The sequence below is a fragment of the Podarcis raffonei genome, chromosome 11 (assembly GCF_027172205.1).
Source record: "Podarcis raffonei isolate rPodRaf1 chromosome 11, rPodRaf1.pri, whole genome shotgun sequence".
NCBI lineage: Eukaryota > Metazoa > Chordata > Lepidosauria > Squamata > Lacertidae > Podarcis > Podarcis raffonei.
In genome coordinates, this window is record NC_070612.1 from 10631727 (window position 1) to 10652562 (window position 20836).

At 40.6% G+C, this 20836-nt stretch overlaps 1 protein-coding gene across 5 annotated transcripts in view; it reads right to left on the reverse strand.

Annotated features, from left to right (window-relative positions):
- Positions 1–20836, reverse strand: part of DYM (dymeclin) — a 165583-nt gene that overhangs the window by 140148 nt on the left and 4599 nt on the right. For all 5 annotated transcript variants that reach the window (XM_053408249.1, XM_053408253.1, XM_053408250.1 and 2 more), the window contains exons 2-3: positions 9496–9562; positions 8232–8422 (exon numbers count right to left, since the gene is read on the reverse strand). In XM_053408249.1, coding sequence (XP_053264224.1) covers positions 8232–8371 — 140 coding nt within the window. In that variant the 5' untranslated portion in view covers positions 8372–8422; positions 9496–9562. The remainder of the gene's footprint in view (positions 1–8231; positions 8423–9495; positions 9563–20836) is intronic.

Genomic DNA, 20836 nt, shown 5'->3' on the forward strand with positions numbered 1-20836 from the left:
TGTTAAAGCTTCATCTCCTAGGTGGTCCCTTTTCTCAGTCCAAGGAACAGACAGCTATAATTAAAAACAAATGGTAAGAAGAAGAAAAAGGAAGAACGAATGCTTCACAATCTACACCCCTTACAATTCTCTCAATCAGAAAAATCAGGACTCCCCAAATTTCCCCCACATTTTAAAGCAGTCCAGCTGGCCGCTTGTCATGAAGATATATCATTTCCTGACACAGAATGTTTTTAGGCTACAGATCTGCTAACAAGCTTCTGTGAGAAGCTTTTAAATTTTTTTTTTCCCTTTTGAAAACAAAGTGTTGCCTTCAACTGGCATGATGGGCTTATGGTTGCTCAAAACCATATAGCTATGCAAAGTGCTCTTCGCCTTTCAATAACCTCTAGTTTTGAAGACCTTGGTCTGAGTGCTCTGTTTTACAGCCGTAACAACAGCCTACCTTGTTTTAAAGAGAAATTGACTCATGAGAACTGTACAGTACGCCCACATGGGTAACGTAACAGGGCTGGGAACTAAACGCTGTAGAACAGAAGATGGCAACTTTCTGGTCATGAGCCAAGTGCATCCTGCTGCTGGCAGAAGATATACTTCCACTAGATTAGATGATTACCACAATGCAGTTCAGTTTTACTGTTTTGTTTTCATTGGCATAGAGGTAGCACAACTGAGGTAGCACAATTTAGAAACTAAACTAAAAAAAAAACCTACGCATTTTTATGTTTTTGCAGAAACATTAATATATTTATGCAATTAATATATTTACCAAGTAAATTAGGAAAAAGATGAGAAACAAATAAAAAGAAGGACCTTTATAAATGTATAAAATATGCCAAATATATGGTTCCACCTTATCTATACTGTATATATTTCTAGAAAGGTAAGTCTGAACAAACTCCATCTTGAAGTTTCTAAAGCATTAGAATGCAAGAATTGCCAACTGCAGCACTTGTAGTCTAGTTATCAGTACTATTCTATTACTAGAAATAAGAGAAGTGGTGGTTTTCAGGTGTAGCCTGGTAATCTGAATAGGTTTTGTGCAGATGTACGACTGTCAATTTCTTAACCATGCTTAATAAATAAGAGGGCTGCAGGTTTGCGTGTTCCCTTATATCACACAATGTCATTCACCCCTTACATTTAGGATTGTATCTGCACTAATGTTAGCTATGATTAAAGGTAAAGGTACCCCTGCCCGTACGGGCCAGTCGTGTCCGACTCTAGGGTTGTGCGCCCATCTCACTGAAGAGGCCGGGGGCCAGCGCTGTCCGGAGACACTTCCGGGTCACGTGGCCAGCGTGATGAAGCTGCTCTGGCGAGCCGGCACCAGTGCAGCACACGGAAACGCCGTTTACCTTCCTGCTAGAAAGCGGTACCTATTTATCTACTTGCACTTAGGGGTGCTTTCAAACTGCTAGGTGGGCAGGAGCTGAGACCGAAAGACGGGAGCTCACCCCGCCGCGGGGATTCGAACCGCCGACCATGCGATCGGCAAGTTCTAGGCCCTGAGGTTTTACCCACAGCGCCACCCGCGTCCCTAACTAGCTATGATTAACAGTAGTCAGATTCCTCTTAGCAGGGTTTTGCAAGTCTGCTTTAAACCCTGGTTAAAGGTCCATAATTCCCTGACAGTTGCCTGGCTCTACATACCTGTTTCCCCTGCCCTCCAAAGCAGCACATGTTGGAGTGTGATGGCTGCAACCTATAACTATTTTGTCTTCATAATGACAAGACTTTACTCCTTTCCGAATCTTACAAATGCAACCGCATTCCAGATTCTTTTATATCCATCGGTAGCATTTTCAATTTTTTCACAATTTCCCAGGTTGAGTAACTGAAAAATTCATCTACTAACTATTATTTATTTCACCCGAGTACTCATTAACAAAAAGGTATTTCACTAATTTAACTAAGATGGTGTCCCAGTGAATAATTTTAACATTCTCCCTTTACTGAAATCTATATACCTAAGACCTCCAAGAGGGTGTCAATACACAAGTCGTTCAGGAAGCTATGACAAGCCTTCCAAGGAAATGCAGAGGCAACTGTCATATAAACAGTAAGAGTTACATTCTGGAAGGGGGGGGGGGGAAATAAACACAAATGGTGGAAAAATTCCCTAAATAATTTTTCTGTTAAGGCGACAGAAGATGAACTATTCTACCTACTTGCACAGAAAATGCACACGCATGTCATCAGCCAAGATTCATGAAGTGGCACAGGAGCAGGAACACTAACACCACCTATTTATTACATTTGCTTTGCACCACAATCCCTACGGAAGCCCTGCTCAAGTAAAAAATGAATGAATGAACACCAAGATGGAAACACATTTTTCTAGTATGGATCCTTTCATTAGCCCACAGAGTGGCACTGTTAGACTTCAAACTGTTTTCCGATTCTGAATAACTAACCTGGGGGAGGACCTGCTATTTAACAGGCAGTAAAAGTTCACTTAGGAGACCGATAGCTGTTCAATAATTTGAACTTAAAGATACAGTAGATTCTGTTAAACTAGACTTAAACAACATTGATTTGGGGCTTAAAATGCAATGTGTTAATAAAATGTTAGATTATCTCACATGCATGTACAGTAAGGACAGGCAACTGGAATTTTTAAAACGAAATCCAGCCAAGCAGGACCTCCTTCTCCAAAGGACCACACACACACCAATATGCACCTCAGGCACTTTCTCTCAAGATGAAACATGGGTTATGTCTCTTTCAATCATTTTAATCTGCAGGGTGAACATCATGAGGCCTTAAGCACAACCCTCCCCTTATGCGCAAGCTAAGACAAAGACAAGTGGCAGTGGCCAACTGAAATGTCTATTATATTATCACACAAGCACACAAACAAGAAAACAACTGAAACATCTACAATTGAAACATCTAAAAGCAATTCCAATACAGTTGGCAGAATGGGAAAGTTATCCACTTAAAATGCTTGGTCTTGGTAGGTGCTGAAAAGACAATAGAGAGGGCATCTGTTTAAAATTTCACAGGAGGGAATTCCAAAAGCCTGTACCTACAAAGTGCAGTGATCAATTGGGTTATACAAGGGGTAAGACTATCTTTCAGGTAGCGTTGCTCTGACCGTAACCTAGGCTGAAGGCTGCATGTGGTGCCTAGTTTATATATCTGAGTTTCGAACACTCCTTTCAGATATCCTGGTCCCAAGCTGTACACCAAAACCAGCACCTTGAACTGATCCCAAGATGCTGCAGCAAATTTTTGCACTGGCCCGCTCACTGCAGATTGCAGTGAATGTGGATGTTGTGTCAAAATTGCTATGGAGCAGGGGTAAGCAACCTAAAGGCCCGGGGGCCGGATAAGACCCAATCGCCTTCTAAATCCAGCCCGCAGACGGTCCAGGAATCAGCATGTTTTTACATGAGCAGAATGTGTCCTTTTATTTAAAATGCATCTTTGGGTTATTTGTGGGGCCTGGCTGGTGTCTTTACATGAGTAGAATGTGCACTTTTATTTAAAATGCATCTCTGGGTTATTTGTGGGGCATAGAAATTTGTTCATCCCCCCCCCAAAAAAGAAAAATAGTCCGGCCCACCACATGGTCTGAGGGACAGTGGACCGGCCCACAGCTGAAAAAGGTTGCTGACCCCTGCTATGGAGGGTCTAAAACTCCATGTCCTGAGTAGATATTAACAGACATTGGACAATTTGAAAAGTTCCACTGGACAGCCACTTGAGGATGCAATAGAGGCAAGGAAGTGGGTCTTTTTCACTGCCCTCACCATAACACAGGAGGCACAGTTATGTTGTCAGATGCGCTTAGTCAGCTTCACAGCACATCTTTCACCTGCACTACAGCAGCCATCCAGCCTGTTTCTTTGGCCTTACTTACCTGATATACCAAGGGCTTCAACAGGCTCACTTGCTCTACCTACTAGAACCCCCACCCCACCCAAGTTTTCATGAATTCATTAAGATTCTATTGGTCTCTGGTGAGGACAATTTTAACCTGTTCACCCAAGCATCTCTTGCTGCTCACACTTTGGACAGGGTTAATGGGCTTTTTGCCTCATTTTGGGCTGATGTGGAAGCAACCAATGTTACTGGTTCTTCAAACACTTGCTCAGAAGAAAATATGGTCCCTGTAAAAATTAGTTACAAACCAAGGATCCACAGTTATACTCCAAGAAAAAAAATAGGTGTCTGAAAAATAGCTTGTGAGGTTGAAAAAATCCTGCCTACCTATCTACCATGGGATGGAAGACAGTTAGCATATCAAAGGAAGACTTGATGTGCCTCAGGGTTGGCTCAGACATGCAAATCCATATTTATACTTAGATGATTGGCAACGGAATATGAGAACTGGCTGCACTGAAAAGCATTGTGTTTCACAGAATATTAAAGATATGTTGGTGTTACATGTAAGATCAAATACTCAGAAGTGAACAATGAATGTTACAAGCATCAGTATGAAGTCAGGAACCAACACTCACATACCTGAATTAATTCTTCAAGGAACAGCTAGTACTCAGTACGCATCTGCAATGTGCTAACCATTGTTCACCAAAGATGATGGGAGGAAAAGACATTTTCCATAAATGATGCATATATTCCCTACTTTTTTTAAAAAAAGGAATGATACTTATCAACAGTAATCTTAGTTTTAACTGATGGGCTTTCAATGCTACTCTTGGGAAAACTTTGCACAATCCATGATAATTATCTCATACAGCTACTTAATTTTAATTGTTTCACAACACTGGCAATAATAAGTGACTACACAGTCAAAGTGATGTTAAATTAAGTCAAGAAACATTTACAAGCTTGACATAGAAAATTCACCCTGCCTTGCAGGTTTAAACCACATTCTCCAGGTTGAAGTGAAGGACTCTGGAGCAAAGGTTTCAACAAGTTTACACCTGCTAGGTATGTCAAGGTAAAGCCTGCACCAAGATTCCTATTGCTACAAAGCTAAGGAACCAGAACCATTTCCATCTATACTACAAGACTCAATAGTGAATATTACTAATATCACTGTTGTTTCTGCACACTTGGGTCTCTCCAAGACAAATGGCAAGGATGCTAGGATCAATGTTCCCTTAAACAAACAATAAGAAATAAACAAGTTACTTATGAAGGAAGTGCTTACCTATGATTAGAGCACAGAATGACTGACTAGTTAGGGACAGGGAAGAATGGTTTTTTTTTTCCAGGGTGGGAGATGGAGAAGTGAAAAAGACAATAGAAGGAGATGGTTTCCAACTTATTAAAGGAGGGCCAAACTGAACAAAACAGCATTCAGTAGGGAAAGGCAGGGCAACCAGTGAGGATAGGAAGGATTAAGGAAGGAATGGGAAACCTGTGGCCCACCAAATATTGTCGCATTTCAACACTCGTTACTCCAGCCAGCATACCCAATATTCAGAGGCAATGGGAGGTATGTTCCAACAACATCTGCGGGACCACAGATTATCATCAAAGCCACATAAAGGAAATGCATATGAATATTTTTGTTCATTAGTCACACTTGTACTGATTGTGAACTTCACCTAGCTCCCATAGACCAAGGGCAATTAACCATGGATCAGGGAAGAGAGATGTACCCCTCAGCTTGTACAGGACCACTCACACAAAGTATTGCTTTATGGAGGGAAGATTGTGAAAAGCTTTCAAATGATATTTTATTTAGACATACCACATTGTACATACCAGTTTCCTCTCCCCACATACCCATCTAGATAAGGCCACTAAAATAGTTTTAAAACCACACCTGTTTTAACAATTATACACAATAGCAGAACTGACATGTTAACAATAACAAAAAGGAACACTACAAACGGTGACTTGAGTGGAATCTACACACGTTAAAAATGTGAAAATGTTTTTTGTTAAAATCATTTTGCTATAGCTCACAGTTGTCATCTAGTGCCACAACTGTATATTGCAATTTACAACACATTCAAAACGTTTTATTCGCAGCTGCATAGCTGAGTCCCTGAACATTCATTTCAGTTTTTCTTCATGCTGCCTGTCAGGGTATCTGAACAAGTGCATATACACCCACAGATACAGCTCCATTATTTTTTTGTAAAAATAGGCTACGTATTAGGCCAACCTAGCAGATGGGTGAGGGAACAGCAGGTAAAAAATAGCCATGACCAAACAGAGTGGGAACACAGTCCAAAACGCATTTTGAAAGAGTACAAATAGAAAAATGTGCTCACATGTTTGAAACAGTATGTTATTTTGATAAAAGCAGGTTGAAGGCTCATTGAAATATACATGCTGAAGGGTTTTATTACTTCCTTGCCCATAGGAGTAGCCTTAACCCCCCCCCCCAAGATACAAATACAGGAGGTGACCATTTCATGCAGGGGTTCCATTCCTGGCTCCCATGGCCCATTTTGTCTTCTCCCAAAAGGACCCACGCATCGGCGATCACATGTCAATTGGGCACACCGAAAATGGCTGCTACCTGCACCAGACCACAAAAGTATAGGTGCTAGAGAGGCGAGGGGCAAGCACCCCAACAAGCGAGTAGCTGAATGAAGGAAAGGCACTTAGCACACACAAATGGTAACTGAATCAAACTGGGAATTAAAACAAGGCTGCAATCCTGAACATACTTGCTTGAAAGTTAACTCCATGTCTCTACACATCATTTTCCCTATATGGGCTCACATTGGTACAGTTAGTGGGAGAAATAAACTATGTGTTTGGTCATGAAGACAGCACACATGTGCACATGTTAAGAAGGGGCAAGTGGCAGCAATGAACACAGATCTGCATGGAGCCTTTTACTTATACTTGCACAGAAGAAACATTATGTGCCAAGCAGCCATAAGAGTTGGCGAACAGAGCAGTGGTGTTTGTTCAGTAAAATGCACGATTAATTGTGGTAGTTATCAGAACTGATGGGGGGAAGGAGTTTGTAAAGCAAATCATGCATTACTATTGTTAAATGAGTAAGAGTTCAACCTTATTTTTAACTTAAGTGAGCAAAGCACTCAAGTTTTGTAGGCTAAGTTATTTCACTGGTAAAGAGATGCAGAAGAGCAGAATGTATTAATGCAGACATTAAAATAAAATCTGGCTGGTTCAACCATGATTTACTGCTAGGAGAGTTAGGCTTGTGCACACACTGATACACAGGGTATTTTGTGGTGAACTATAGCTTGCCTGCAAACCAGTCTGAACTGGCTTGCAGGCAAACAAATGTTTATGCAAACCATGGTTTGTCAATTCAGAAGTCACTCTGTTAAAGGAAAATCAGAGTGTGTGAAAGGGAGAGGAGAGTGTGCGTGGATATCTATTTGTGTGTGCTGGGAAGCTGCACCCAAACACAGCTTCTTCATGTAAGAACAAATAGTAAAACAAGACAGGTGAGAGATCATCACACACTTGATAATGTCTATGTGATTTGCATCCATTTTCTGCCTGGAAATTCTATTTATGTAAAAAACACTTTACATCTGAAGTGTCCATTAAGCTACAGTATTTGCATGCTCTCTCAATTGCTCTCCTCTCATGCAGCAGCACCATCTAGTGCTAAGCACAACATAGTGCATTTTTAATCAATTCTCAGTTGCAAATGAATAATGGTTTTGATTAAAAAACACCACTTGGGAACCCAAAATCATGACACTCAAGTAACTCTCAGTTGAAAATGAACTTGGCATACACAAATAATACAGTAATATGGCTGAATTCATAGAACGACTTCAACAATTAAATAAATACACTTTAAGCTCTTTAGATAGTTATTGTAAAGAATGAACAGGAATATGCTTTTTCATCTGAGCGTCTAAGAAGACATCCACAAATTAGTGAATGAGTTCATGACAAGCATGTTAACTTACCTCAACTCCTTTCGTGACACCTGGAAGTACCTTGATCCACAAATAACAGAAAGAAGAATGCCTATTTCTGTCACTAGGTAGGGCTGCTAAATCACTGAAATGCGGCACTTGTGTATCCCCTCCTTCCACTATTCTATCACTCCCTTCACCCAATCCCTTTTTTCACCTGCTGAAAGGCAAAATCCTGCTTGCTACAGCAGATAAGGAATGAGGGTGGGCAAAAAGCACAGTGGCTGCATACTGTATCTGGGCTGAAGAGCTTTTTAAATAAAGAGGCACCATCTGCAGGCAGAGGGCTAGAAACACCTAGCTGCAAAATACAAGCAAATGCAAGTCACAACCAGCCAAGTGCTTCAGACTACTTAAAATCTTTTACACATTTACAAAACACCTTACCTGTTTGTTGGGGTATTAAAGCTAAAAGAGAGCAGTTGATTCCAGAATGGGTCATTCTCAGAGATTCTCTCTCGTCCTGACAATTTTTTTAAGTATTCGTTTTCCGGAAGCTCATTGACGCTGCTGCTAGTTGCTCCCATTTTATTATTATTTGGTCTGCACTTTAAGAATTCATGTCACTGAAGGAAAACCTATGAAAAGATTGGGGGGGGGATTAAAATGCACTAATAGCACACTTCTATTTTGCAAAGAATACACGAAATAATATGAGAGAGAAATAAAATACTAATTTCATGCCACCCAACCTATTAAACCATACCAAAAGTTACTGATTTTAATAAAGTGAAATGAATGATCAGAAAATGCAAGGGTTCAGGAACTGTAATAATCTAATATTGTACAGAGATAGTGCTACAGAAAATAAAATAGTTTTGCTGAATCTTTTTAATGATGTCCAAAACCCATATAGAAAACTTTTTATGGAAGGCCTTCTCCATTTCAAAAGAGGTTTGCAGTGTAAGGGCTGCTACCAAGAAGCACAATCCTAAAGCCCACTTGAACATGCTGAACTTTGAATCCTTGTCTCCAGCTGTAAGCGTACACAATCTTATTACCTGAAAGGAGGTCCTATTGAACTTAGTGGGACACATTTCTAAGAAGACATGCAGAGGACTTCACTCTTATTGAATGAAACAAAGATGCAAGAGGACCACATTATGTTCAGAGATGGAACATGCCAAATGTACTTAGCATTATGTTGACAGAAATCAATGTGCTGCCTTTTCACCATCAGTGTTGCAGTAGCTTTGCACAAGGAACAGGCAGCTCAGATTCTTGGCTGTCAATTATGAATACAGTGGTACCTCGGGTTACATACGCTTCAGGTTACATATGTTTCAGGTTACAAACTCTGCTAACCCAGAAATATTACCTCGGGTTAAGAACTTTGCTTCAGGATGAGAACAGAAATCGGGTGGCGGCGGCGCAGCAGCAGCAGGAGGCCCCATTAGCTAAAGTGGTCTTCAGTTTAAGAACAGTTTCAGGTTAAGAAAAGACCTCCAGAACGAATTAAGTTCTTAGCCCGAGGTACCACTGTACTTTAATCTAAAAAGGGACAACAAAAACTTTTCCATTTTAACTTTTCTGCTGTCAAATAGCTCTTACCTTCAGAAAGTCCTTCCTGACATGTACACAGAAACCCTCTGCTCAAAAAGGTAGCATTTGAATATCATTAAAGTTTCTGTGTGCCAAAAGATCTACTTACCTTTAGAATTTCTGATTGTCTTGCTGAGCAAATCTCATGTTCCCTTTAGAATAGGGCACAACAGCCACTACAAAATGAAAGATATAGAAAATACAAAGTTATTCAAGCAGCAGTGACAAGATTTCCTACTTTGCTCACTCATATGGCATATTTACACACAGAGAATCAGTCCTCATGGAACACACCTCATCCAGTAAGTTACTAGGAAGTTAATTAGTAACCCTTTCTTACTCACTAATGCATCCTGTTTCATCGCAATTTAATAACTAATGCAAACATCACCATCAAGCCACTGTTATGCAGGTGTCAAAGAATTTTCTCTCAGTGGTAGGAAGGCACACTAGAAGATCTGAAAGTTATTAATGGCAATAATTAATTCCCTCCCCCATATTACCCTCTACTTACTTATATTTCACCACTTACTTATATTTCACTGTCTAAAGTTGCAGTCCCTTACGCTGTGCCCATTGGTGCCAGAATATCCCCAGACAATTGTGCCGCTGCTGCGTTTTTGTTCTGTTTTTTAATCCTGGCAAGGCTTGCTTCAAAATAAAGTACAGTGGTACCTTGCAAGTCGAACGGAATCCGTTCCAGAAGTCCATTCAGCTTCCAAAATGTTCAGAAGCTGCGGAAGCTGCATCGGACGTTCGGCTTCAAAAGAATGTTTGCACTCACTTCTGGGTTTGCAGCATTCGGGAGCCAAAACGTTCGACTCACAAGGCGTTCAGGATCCAAGGTACGACTGTACTTGCCAGCAGCTGCCCACCATCTTTATTTTCTCAGAATGTGAACCCAGAAGGTCAAATTGTAACATTTATTATATAAAGCCCTTAACAGCTTGGAACCAGGTTATTTGTGGGATCATCTTGCCCAATATATGCCCACACAACCACTTTGATGTACAGAACTGAAACTGTTATGGATGCCACATAATACTCATTTCACACTTGTAATAATTTGTTTTAGAATGCTAGCACTTACACTTTGGTACTCCTTGGCTACTAACACCAGGCAAGCACCTTCACTCTACTCTTTTTTAGCACATCCTTAAAATATTTTTGTTCTAACAAACCCATCCAGACATATAGAAGTTATGTGTGCTTTATTTCTTTTCAGCAATTCTTGATTTTAATTGCCTTTCAAAAAAACAAAAAAATTGTTTTTAACTGTGAGCCAGAGGGCCATAGAGTCTTCGTTAAACTACTCAGCTAGGGGGCAGGAAGTCTCTGCAGGCAATTTCAGCTGGAGCAATGTATTGCCAGCTCAAAATGTCTGAAAACACTCTCACGATCTGGACGCCACACAAGTTTATGACAATTTACCAATATATTGTTCAGCTCTAGAAACAGGTAATCAAGCCTTTCTTCCCTCCCAGTCTACCCGTGAACTCAATGTGTGAGGAGGTCTAAGCTCAGTGCTCCAGCCACATGGCTTTTGCAAGCCTCTCTCACATTCCTACAGCAATAGTTTAGGAACTTTTACCACTCTAGAACTAAGCTAGGTTTTACTGCCTGTGCAGCTTTTGTGAGTGATATATGGAAAGAAACAGGAATCTCACTACTGGCTTGCCAACAGTACATGTGAAAAGAATATAGGAATATTAATAGACCACAAGCTTAACATGAGTCAACAGAGTGGTGCAGCAGCAAAAAAAAAGGTAACACTATTCTAGGCTGCATCAACAGAAAGTGTTCAGGTCAATGAAGTCATAGTACCGCTCCAGTCTGCCTTGATCACACCACACCTAGAATAATGTTTCCAGTTCTGTACACCACAATTTAAGAAGGATATTGACAAACTGGAACATGTGCAGAGGAGGGCAGCCAAGATGATCTAGGGTTTGGAAACTAAGCCTTATAAGGAATGGTTGAAGGAGCTGGGTATGTTTAGCCTAGAAAATAAATATCTTCAAATATCTAAAGGACTGTCCCATGGAAGAGGAAGCAAGCTTGTTTTCTCCTGCTCGGGAAGCTTTAAGTCACAAGAAGGAGATTCCATCAGGAATAACTTTCTGAAGGCAAGAGCTATTTGACAGTGGAACAGACTTCTTCAGACAGTGGTGGACTCTCCTTCCTTGGAGTTTTTTTAGCAAAGACTGGATGGCCATTCCTGCATTGCAAGGGTTGGACTAGATGATCCTCAGGGTTTGTAAGTAAACCTATCAAACATGTGGTCTTTTCATTTGCTGGGGGAAGAGGGAAAGTCTGGAAGGAACTTTTAAAGGGAGAAATTGTGAAACTTACTTAGAAGGTTTTACAGCCTATATTTCCACACTTTAACTTGCTGCTTATTTTGTGATTTTAAATCTCTGCTGGAGTTCTCTCAATAAATAGTACTTGCCCGTAACTTGGATCTTGGCATCCAGGAATTTTCTTCTTTTTATATTTTTTCTTGAAACAACACTTCAAGAATTGTTAAGTCTATACAAACATTACATCCATAAACTGCTACACTGGCTGCTGAGTGGCTACGATTGATGGCACTTGGGATTTAAATGCTTGGCAGAAGTTGAACTTAACCCAGATTTCCTATTGGAGCAGCACACTTTCTGGATGCAATACCACTGAGACTCTAGAGTTTGGAAAATAAGAAAACTACATTTATTACAGAAAATACATGTTTGATAGGTCTTTCCTATCTAGCATATGCAGAAAGCCATGCTTGCTGTTTCATTTCAAGTATGTCTGTTCTGCAGAGAAGCATGGAAGAAGGAGGAGGGAAGGGAGGGAGGTCAGCTCAGCATCCCTAAGAGAATCAGTCTTAACACTGAAGGAAGTTCAGTGGGTCAACGAGTCAGCACCAGGATAGTGTAAGAAACTTGGAGGCCCCTCTCTATCTACCCTTCTCATGCAGGTACAGCAGCCTACAGCATAAGTGGAGTTGAAACGGACATTTCCAACACTAACTGAAACTCTAACCTAATGTTTTGCAACACATTATTCCGCAACCAAATGATTGCCTAAAGTCTGCCACAAATGCTTACAGTTATAATGCAAGTCTTCTGCAAAGACAATGTTGCTTGGGTATGGCGGCTGCCCATCCACTTCTACATTACAAAGTATACAGTGGTGCCCCGCAAGACGAACGCCTCGCAAGACGAAAAACCCGCTAGACGAAAGGGTTTTCCGTTTTGGAGGCGCTTCGCAAAACGAATTTCCCTATGGGCTTCCTTCGCAAGACGAAAGCCCATAGGGAAATCTCCGGGACAGCGGGGAAGCGCAGCGCGTCTTCCCCACTGTCCTCGGACCTCCTTCCGAAGGCTGGCGGCGGGAGGAGGTCTCTCCGCCCCACCAGCAGCCTTCGGAAGGCTGCTCCGAAGGCTGCCGGTGGGGCGGAGAGACCTCCTCCCGCCACCAGCCTTCGGAAGGCTGTCCTGAAGACTTGCGGTGGGAGGAGGGTTTTCCTTCCCACCGCCAACATTCAGAATGCTGTTCTGAATGTTGGAGGTGGGGAGGAAAAGCCCTTCTCCGGTCTCCATAGGAACGCATTAATTGATTTTCAATGCATTCCTATGGGAAACCGTGCTTCGCAAGACGAAAAACTCGCAAGAAGAAAAAACTTGCGGAACGAATTAATTTCGTCTTGCGAGGCACCACTGTATTTACAGTAATTTCAATTCCCTATTAATTCATTTAAGTTCACCCTGCCATATGTATCACTACCTATTTTAAATTACCATGAACCAGTACCACATTTCTGCAAGTTTGCAAAGTGTAGCAGTTGTCACAGAATACTATGGCATGATGTTAGAATACATTTTATCTGAAATTTTAATCCAGGGTGGTGCCTTTGCTGTTGTTTTTGTTGGTTTGTTTGTTCAATGAAAATACCTAGTTTCTATGTAAGGTCTACTTGGATATTCTGAGATTTCATTATTTTGATGCTGCACTAGAATAGCAAAAATGTTCAAGCCAGATGCCTTCATTTTATGCATCTCCATTGACTGAACAACTATCCTGTTTTCCTATATCTTAGGAATTCACCTACATATACATCTTTAAATTCAGGTTTCTGCACTGCTTTATGAGCTACCCTAAAAGTTAATCATTATGACACAGCAGGGAAAAGTCATGAGTAGAAAGGAATCATTGTCATGTAAAACTCTTAACAATATCACTTTGACTTTCAGTTATACAAGTTAGAAAGCTGCCCATCCTATTTGCTTTCTGCTCACTGTCAGGGCATAAGCTAGGAAGACAAGTTACAACAAGTGGTAAACTTCCAAATCCATAGTCAAAAATCATTAAAGTCAAACTTGAGCAAATCCACCATGACATGCCCTGTGGCTGCTACTACTTTTCCAGAATACCTATTAAATATTTTGGCACATGCACACAGGCATACAATATCCCAGTTATCTGGATCCTTTTGCTTTTGACATGTTTATGACTTGACAGGAAAATACTGATCATCATGATGAGACGGATGCACAAGGAGGGAGGGTTTCTACATTGCAAGGTCTTCTGGGAAGAGGGGCACATGTACCTGTGGTATACCTATCACACAGGATCAGGCCATCCATTTTCAGGATGCAGGCAGCTTTCACCTTCCTATGAAGTTGCCTTGCATGCTCCATTTAAATTTGTTCTATCTATTCTGGTAGAGTCTCTCCTAAGACTCGTGCACAGGACATTCCTGGCCCTGCTGAAATTCTTTCCACTGGAGATGGGGCTGAAGCAAGGGACCTCTGCATACAAAGCCCATGCTCCAGCACTGAATTACGGACCCTCATGCAACAGTGCCCCCACTCCCAAACATAGTCCTTGCCTGCCTCTCCCCCATGGTGGGGAATGGGAGAAAACTAAGGGGTGCACTCAAGACACACCACTGGAGTTATGGGGCTAAACTGGCTCCAGGTCACTAACAATAAAGCCTACTCTGTAACACATAACTCAATGCTAGGTTCTGTTTCTTGATAATATTACAGGGCAATCCTATATAGGACTGCTCAACAGAGAGTCCCCCTGAGTTCAATGAGACTTAGAACTAATCTATACAGTACTGGTGAGTTACAGTGGAACCTCTACTTATGGACGTAATCAGTTCCGGAGGTCCGTCCGTAAGTCAATCTGGGTTGCTGGTAGAAGAGCCGTTGTGCGCAGACACATTTGGTGGCAGTGCACTTCTGCGCATGTGCAGACGGCCGCAGCCACTTCTGCGTGTGCACGAATCACGGCAAACCCAGTATTTACTTCTGGGTTTGCCGCGGTCACAACTTGGACCAGGCCCAAGTAGACGCGGTCGTAAGTAGAGGTTCTACTGTATAACATTATAAATGCGTTATTAAAATGTGACACCGGGAGCGCTGTACAGCAGTAAACGGAAAATTGCATTGTGAGCTATATAACCTTTTTTCCTTAGCATTTTTTTAGATCAGTGTAGATCCAGCTTTCCTCCCCAGTATTAAATAGGACTGCTCTCTTAAGAGTGTGACAGAACATTTGAGAACTGGTATTGTACATCTCCCTAGATAATATTCAGCTTGACTCGATCACCTAATATCAAGAACACCCTGCAGTGTCTTCACCAGACATACATCTCTGACTAAGCAGACCTGAAGAACTTAAGTGGTGTTATATAGAGAACAGCTAAAGAAATACTACAAAATACACTTATTTGTAAACCAGACTGAGCAACAGGGGGCCTGGCAGTAGAAAGGAACACAAAAATAATGACATCTGCCATGTAAAAAATAGATTTGAAGGGAAATCAGGCAACAGATGCTCATAGAACAACCACTTCCAAAATGCTATTCTACTTTGTCCTGTCAACTGTAATTGTGCAAGGTATTTCTCAGTATCTGTTCGATGTATATTACTCTGCCTTCCTTCTTGCAAGGACCTTCAGGTGGCATGAACAGGGATCCCTCCCCACCCCACATTTTATCTTCTCAACAAGATTTGGTGTAGAGAAACCAGGATCCAAGCTGAGTCTAGGCTGAGAAAATATAATGAAAATGATTTATAGGTGGTACATAACCCCAGTCAAGCTTGCAAAGATCTACCATGTGCCTGACAATAAATGTTGGAAATGTAAAGAAAAGGAAGGTACATTTTTTCACCTCTGGTGGACGTGCCCGAAGATTAAGGCATTCTGGGAAATGATTTACAATGAACTGAAAAAGGTATTTAAATATACTTTCCCCAAGAAACCAGAGGCCTTTCTCTTGGGTATTGTCGGCCAGGGGGTGTTAAAGACAGATACAACTTTTTTTATGTATGCTACAACAGCAGCTAGAATACTTATTGCAAAGTACTGGAAGACACAGGATCTACCCACACTGGAAGAATGGCAGATGAAGGTGATGGACTACATGGGCTTGGCAGAAATGACGAGCAGAATCCGAAACCAGGGAAGAGAAGCGGCGGAAGAAGAATGGAAAAAGTTCAAGGACTACTTAAAGAAATACTATAAAATTAATGACAGTTAAAATGATGTTGGATTAAAATAAATGGTTACTATTAGTATTGGTTAAGACAAAGAGAATAAGGATGATTAACATAAATTTATAGTAAAATAAGGGAAGATTCGCTGAATAATTGTAAGAATTTGGAATACAGAAACGGGAAGCAAGAGGAAGTCGAGGAAGTAAGGTTTAAGAAATCAGGATATGAAATGGTACTTGTTTTTTGTTTTGTTATTGTTTGTTGTTTGTTTTTGTATGTTTTGTCTGTGTTAATATAAAAATTGTTTAATAAAAAATATTATAAAAAAAAACACAAGCTGAGTCTAGGCTGCCCAGTGAAGTTTCAAGGCCTCCTACGGATAGCTCAGTTAGTTAAAGCATGGTGCTGATAACACCAAGGTTGCAGGTTTGATCGCCATGTGGGACAGCTGCATATTCCTGCATTGCAGGGGATTGGACTAGATGATCCTCAGGGTACCTTCCAACTCTACAATTCTATGATTCACGCCATAATAAATTTGTTAGTCTTTAAAGTGCCACAAGGTTCTTTGTTCTTTTTGCTGCAACAAACTAAGACAGCTACCTTACTAGAAATTGCTTATAAGGACTGTTAAGATTCTGGCGGTGAGAAAATAAGATTGCATGCTGTTTCCTGAATAAAACATATGGAAGAAAGTAGGACACAGAAGCAACACAACTGTCCACCTCCTTTCCTTTGGAGTGTTATCTCTTCAGTATGGAAAGCAAACTGTTGTATCCACAAATTTTTCAGCGTAATTTGGCTGGAAAGCAGCTTAAAGGCAAGTGCAGTATCCCTGGAAACAAAGGTAGATACGGTTCTCAGACTGATATATGGCGGCCTTTGCCAGTTACTTGCGCCCTCATTATCTGCAGCAAGTAGGATTGTGCCTTTAGGATTGTATACCTACACTTGCTACCCTCACCACAGGTAGAAAAAAACAAAGGCACTGAGAGATCCCACATTCAGAAAAATTCAGGGCTTCCATGGTTTAGTTTACAACTTTGACTCATAATAAGGGGAAGAAGGGAAGATGTTACCCTAAGGAGAAGCACACATGAACAGGCCCTAAAATTCTAGAAATAAGTACAGTGGTACATTGGGTTAAGAACTTAATTCATTCTGGAGGTCCGTTCTTAACCTGAAACTGTTCTTAACCTGAGGTACCACTTTAGCTAATGGGGCCTCCCGCTGCCGCCGCCGCGCAATTTCTGTTCTCATCCTGACGCAAAGTTCTTAACCCGAGGTACTATTTCTGGGTTAGAGGAGTCTGTAACCTGAAGTGTCTGTAACCTGAAGCATCTGTAACCCGAGGTACCACTGTACTGGGCAAAAGCAACCTGGCACATTCCAAGCTTGTGGGATTCTGAGACTTAACATACATTGTACCTTTGGGTTATGAGTGTGCATGCTGCTTATGAGGATTTCATTCTATGCATCTTTTATCTACTACCCTTTTTTCTTGAGCCCTGAATACCAAAGTTAAAAAATATAATTTGTCAAGCAATACAATGCAAATAAAACCATTACGCCAACACTACAAAGCAGATGCAACACTATGAAGAGTACCTCAGGATACAAAAATGCAGAAATTGTAAAGCCTTTCACAGTGGTTTACACATTTTACCAGCTGGCCTTTGGCAATAAACTGTTAGTTCTACTATCTGCAATTGAGCTAGCAAGATAACCTATTAAGAGCACCGTGAGCGACAATGGAAATATAAGCTACCAAGTTACTGGGAGCCTGAACAGAAATTGTGAATTACGTAGTCATATTACCATGGTGCTACAGGACATCATATACACAGTATGTCTCCATAATGAGCAAGTGTATGCTTTGAGTATTTTATGGACTAGTACAGGATACAAGTATTCAGCAAGTTTATACAAACTGTTCAGGAAAGGTGTATTTAAAATGTATTAAGCTGTTTCCTTTCCCTGCTGAGAATGTGTACAATAAATTAATCTGGATGTAGAAAAGAACTGGAAATAGATGTCACTATCGGCTCAATCACATTGCTAGTAAACTACAAAACTAGAAAAGGCACAAAAAAGACTACAGTACTCAGAAACATTACGAAACACTCTCAAACTGAAAATGGTTCTTTATGATCTTATTCTACAGAAAGAGATTTACTCTACAGAAAAAGAAAGTTGCAAGACAGCCACCTTACTAGGATATCGTATGTCCAGGTGTGTTTTGCTACTGGGATGGGTCCAATTGCGACCACATGGGCATTTCTGGATGCCAGGATGACACCTGACATCTCCATCGGGCTGGCCCCATCAGCTTTGAAGCAGAAGAGCTTATTTATTGCATTTATACCCCACCTTTTTCTCCAATGGGTACATGGCTCACCCTCCTCACCAGTTAATCCCTACAACGGCCCTGTGAGGTAGGTTAAGAGGCTGTGACTGACTGTCACCCAGTGAGCTTCATGACAAGAGTGGGGATTTGAACCCTGATCTCCCAGCTCCTATCTGACACACTAACCACTACACCACACTGGCTTCCTAGAGTTCTTTTACTATGGGGCAGCTATATAAATCAACTAGTTAAACAAATATGGGGGAAGCAAAATGCCACTTGGAGAAAGATCTGAAATATTTTCCTTTAATCCTGGATTGTTTTATTTGATGTTCTAATGTGTTGTAAACCACTTTGAGATGTTTTTTCTTTAAAATATAAAGCAGTATAGAAATGAAAATGAATAATGATGATGATGACAATTAAAAAATGTCATTGCAAAAAATATAAAGGTGCCTAGACATACTGTTGTGGCGAGTGTAACTTAGGTTTAAGATGCCATTTGCTGATTAGCTTACATATCTGAGTTTCTAACACTGCTTAGGTCTCTGAGGAAACACTGTGGGGACTAGCACTGGCATAGTAAAAATTCTGAAAGAAGCAAATACAAGCTCAAGTGCAAAATCTCAGAATAAGCGCCCACCAGGAAGGAAAGACTGAGGCAAATAATACAGCTTGCAGTGAACATTCACCCCAGTATACACCAGTTCTAAAACAGTAGGTAAATTTAGATGCTCCTTACTTAGTGTACAGGCTGCGTACAATGACCATTCCATATCACAACTCACAATGTGTTCACTGTCTACAAAGCACTGAAATCCCAAATCCAGTAACAACTGTATCACCATAACTGGAACTTCTCTACTGTGGTGGTGCTGGAAATTAAAGCCAGGGATTCAAGAACTTTGTATAGAACGGTCATAGTTTCTCTCTCATAATTTACCATGTTTACAAAATGCCCTTCCTCCTGGAAACTCAGGGAAATATATATGGTGGAATATTTTGCACACATTCTCACAACTGTCCTAGTAAGTAGGTGATGTTGAGAGACTAAGTCTGGCCCAAGGTCAAGAACCTAAGCTCCACGACCAAACAGTTGCTGCAAACGTGTCTTGCATTTTCTTCTTCTGTCATATCAAGCACACTATAGACAACAGAACTTTAACATGAACAGTGCTCTAGAACACCACTCTGAATCCATTCACTTTTAGAGTCACAGTAGGTAACGGTCTGTTCTTATCAGTATGATGGCTCTGTAAGGTTATCTGGAACAGAAGCTGTAAAATAAGATAGCTGGAACACAGGTCACAACCCAAGCAGACCATGGAATGAGATGCATCTTACTCAGGCAAGGAAATACTAAGGAGTGTTGTTATGTGATTACACTTCTACACCCATTGCCCTTCACATCAACACACCTAGGTGAAAATAGAATAACCTGAAATGTTACAATATATTTAGACATGGTCTAAACCTAATCATGGTTAAACTTCATGCTGGTAGCAATGTTAACTGCAGTTAAGCAAACCTTTCTACAACTAGGATTGGAAACTAGGTTTTGCACACCCATGTCTAAAGAACACAATGTCATGAAGGTCTATTTTCATCTGCAAGTGGGATGCGTGAGAGAAATTATCATAAATCAAGATTATGATCCCAATAGCAGTTATTCTATTTTAGGAGTTGTTATACCAGCCTCCATCTCCAGACTGATGCTTTTCCATTTAACTGCATGTTGTGATGAGGAAGCAGCATTTGAAAAACTGGCAAACTTCATCATATTTGGCACCAGCACACCTCATTTTTTTTTTTTAATAATATTTATTAGCATTTTCAAAAAACAAACAAGAACAAAAAATAAACAAAACAAAAGAAAAATACAAAAATACATAACAAAATTAAACAACAAAAGAAAAATAGAAAAAACACATAAAGTTATCGTTCTTAACCTTATTTCTCAGACTTCCTCACACCTCCCCTTCTTGTATTCCAATTTAAGTTGTCAGTTCAGCAAGTCCTTAACTTATTTCTTTACCTTAACTTATACATTTATTCTAACATACCATTTTTTACTTTACTTCCTTTTTTCCATTTCCTCCATTTATTTTTAACAATCTTATTTTCAATTAATTTAAAAAAGAAGAAACCAATTTTACCTTATTTAAAACACACATCAATACTTATACCTCATTAGCTATTCTTAGACCTTTTTCCTAAAGTCGACCAAAATTTCCCTTCCACGATTTACCCAATTTCCTTACCACTAATTAAAAGTAAAAAAAAAAGAAAACAAATTGTCCTTATGTGCCCTTTGGATTCCCAACCTCCACCCACCCTTTTCCCGGTTCCAATCCCCGACCAATGTCCATCAGTCTTTGTGTTATTTATTTAACCTGGAGACCTCACATCTGAGGCCCTTTTATCTCTCTCAGTTCCTTTCTGCCGGTCTCTTTGATGGTCCTTAATGTTAAACCCCAAGTCTCGAAAGGGCTCCGGACCAGCAGAGTCCTTGTTGCTTCCAGCCAGTCTTCCATACTTAAAAGCAAAGCCTATGGGGGGCTCCAACTTTTGTTTCAAATTTCTTACAGATCCAGATGTCCCCAAGGCT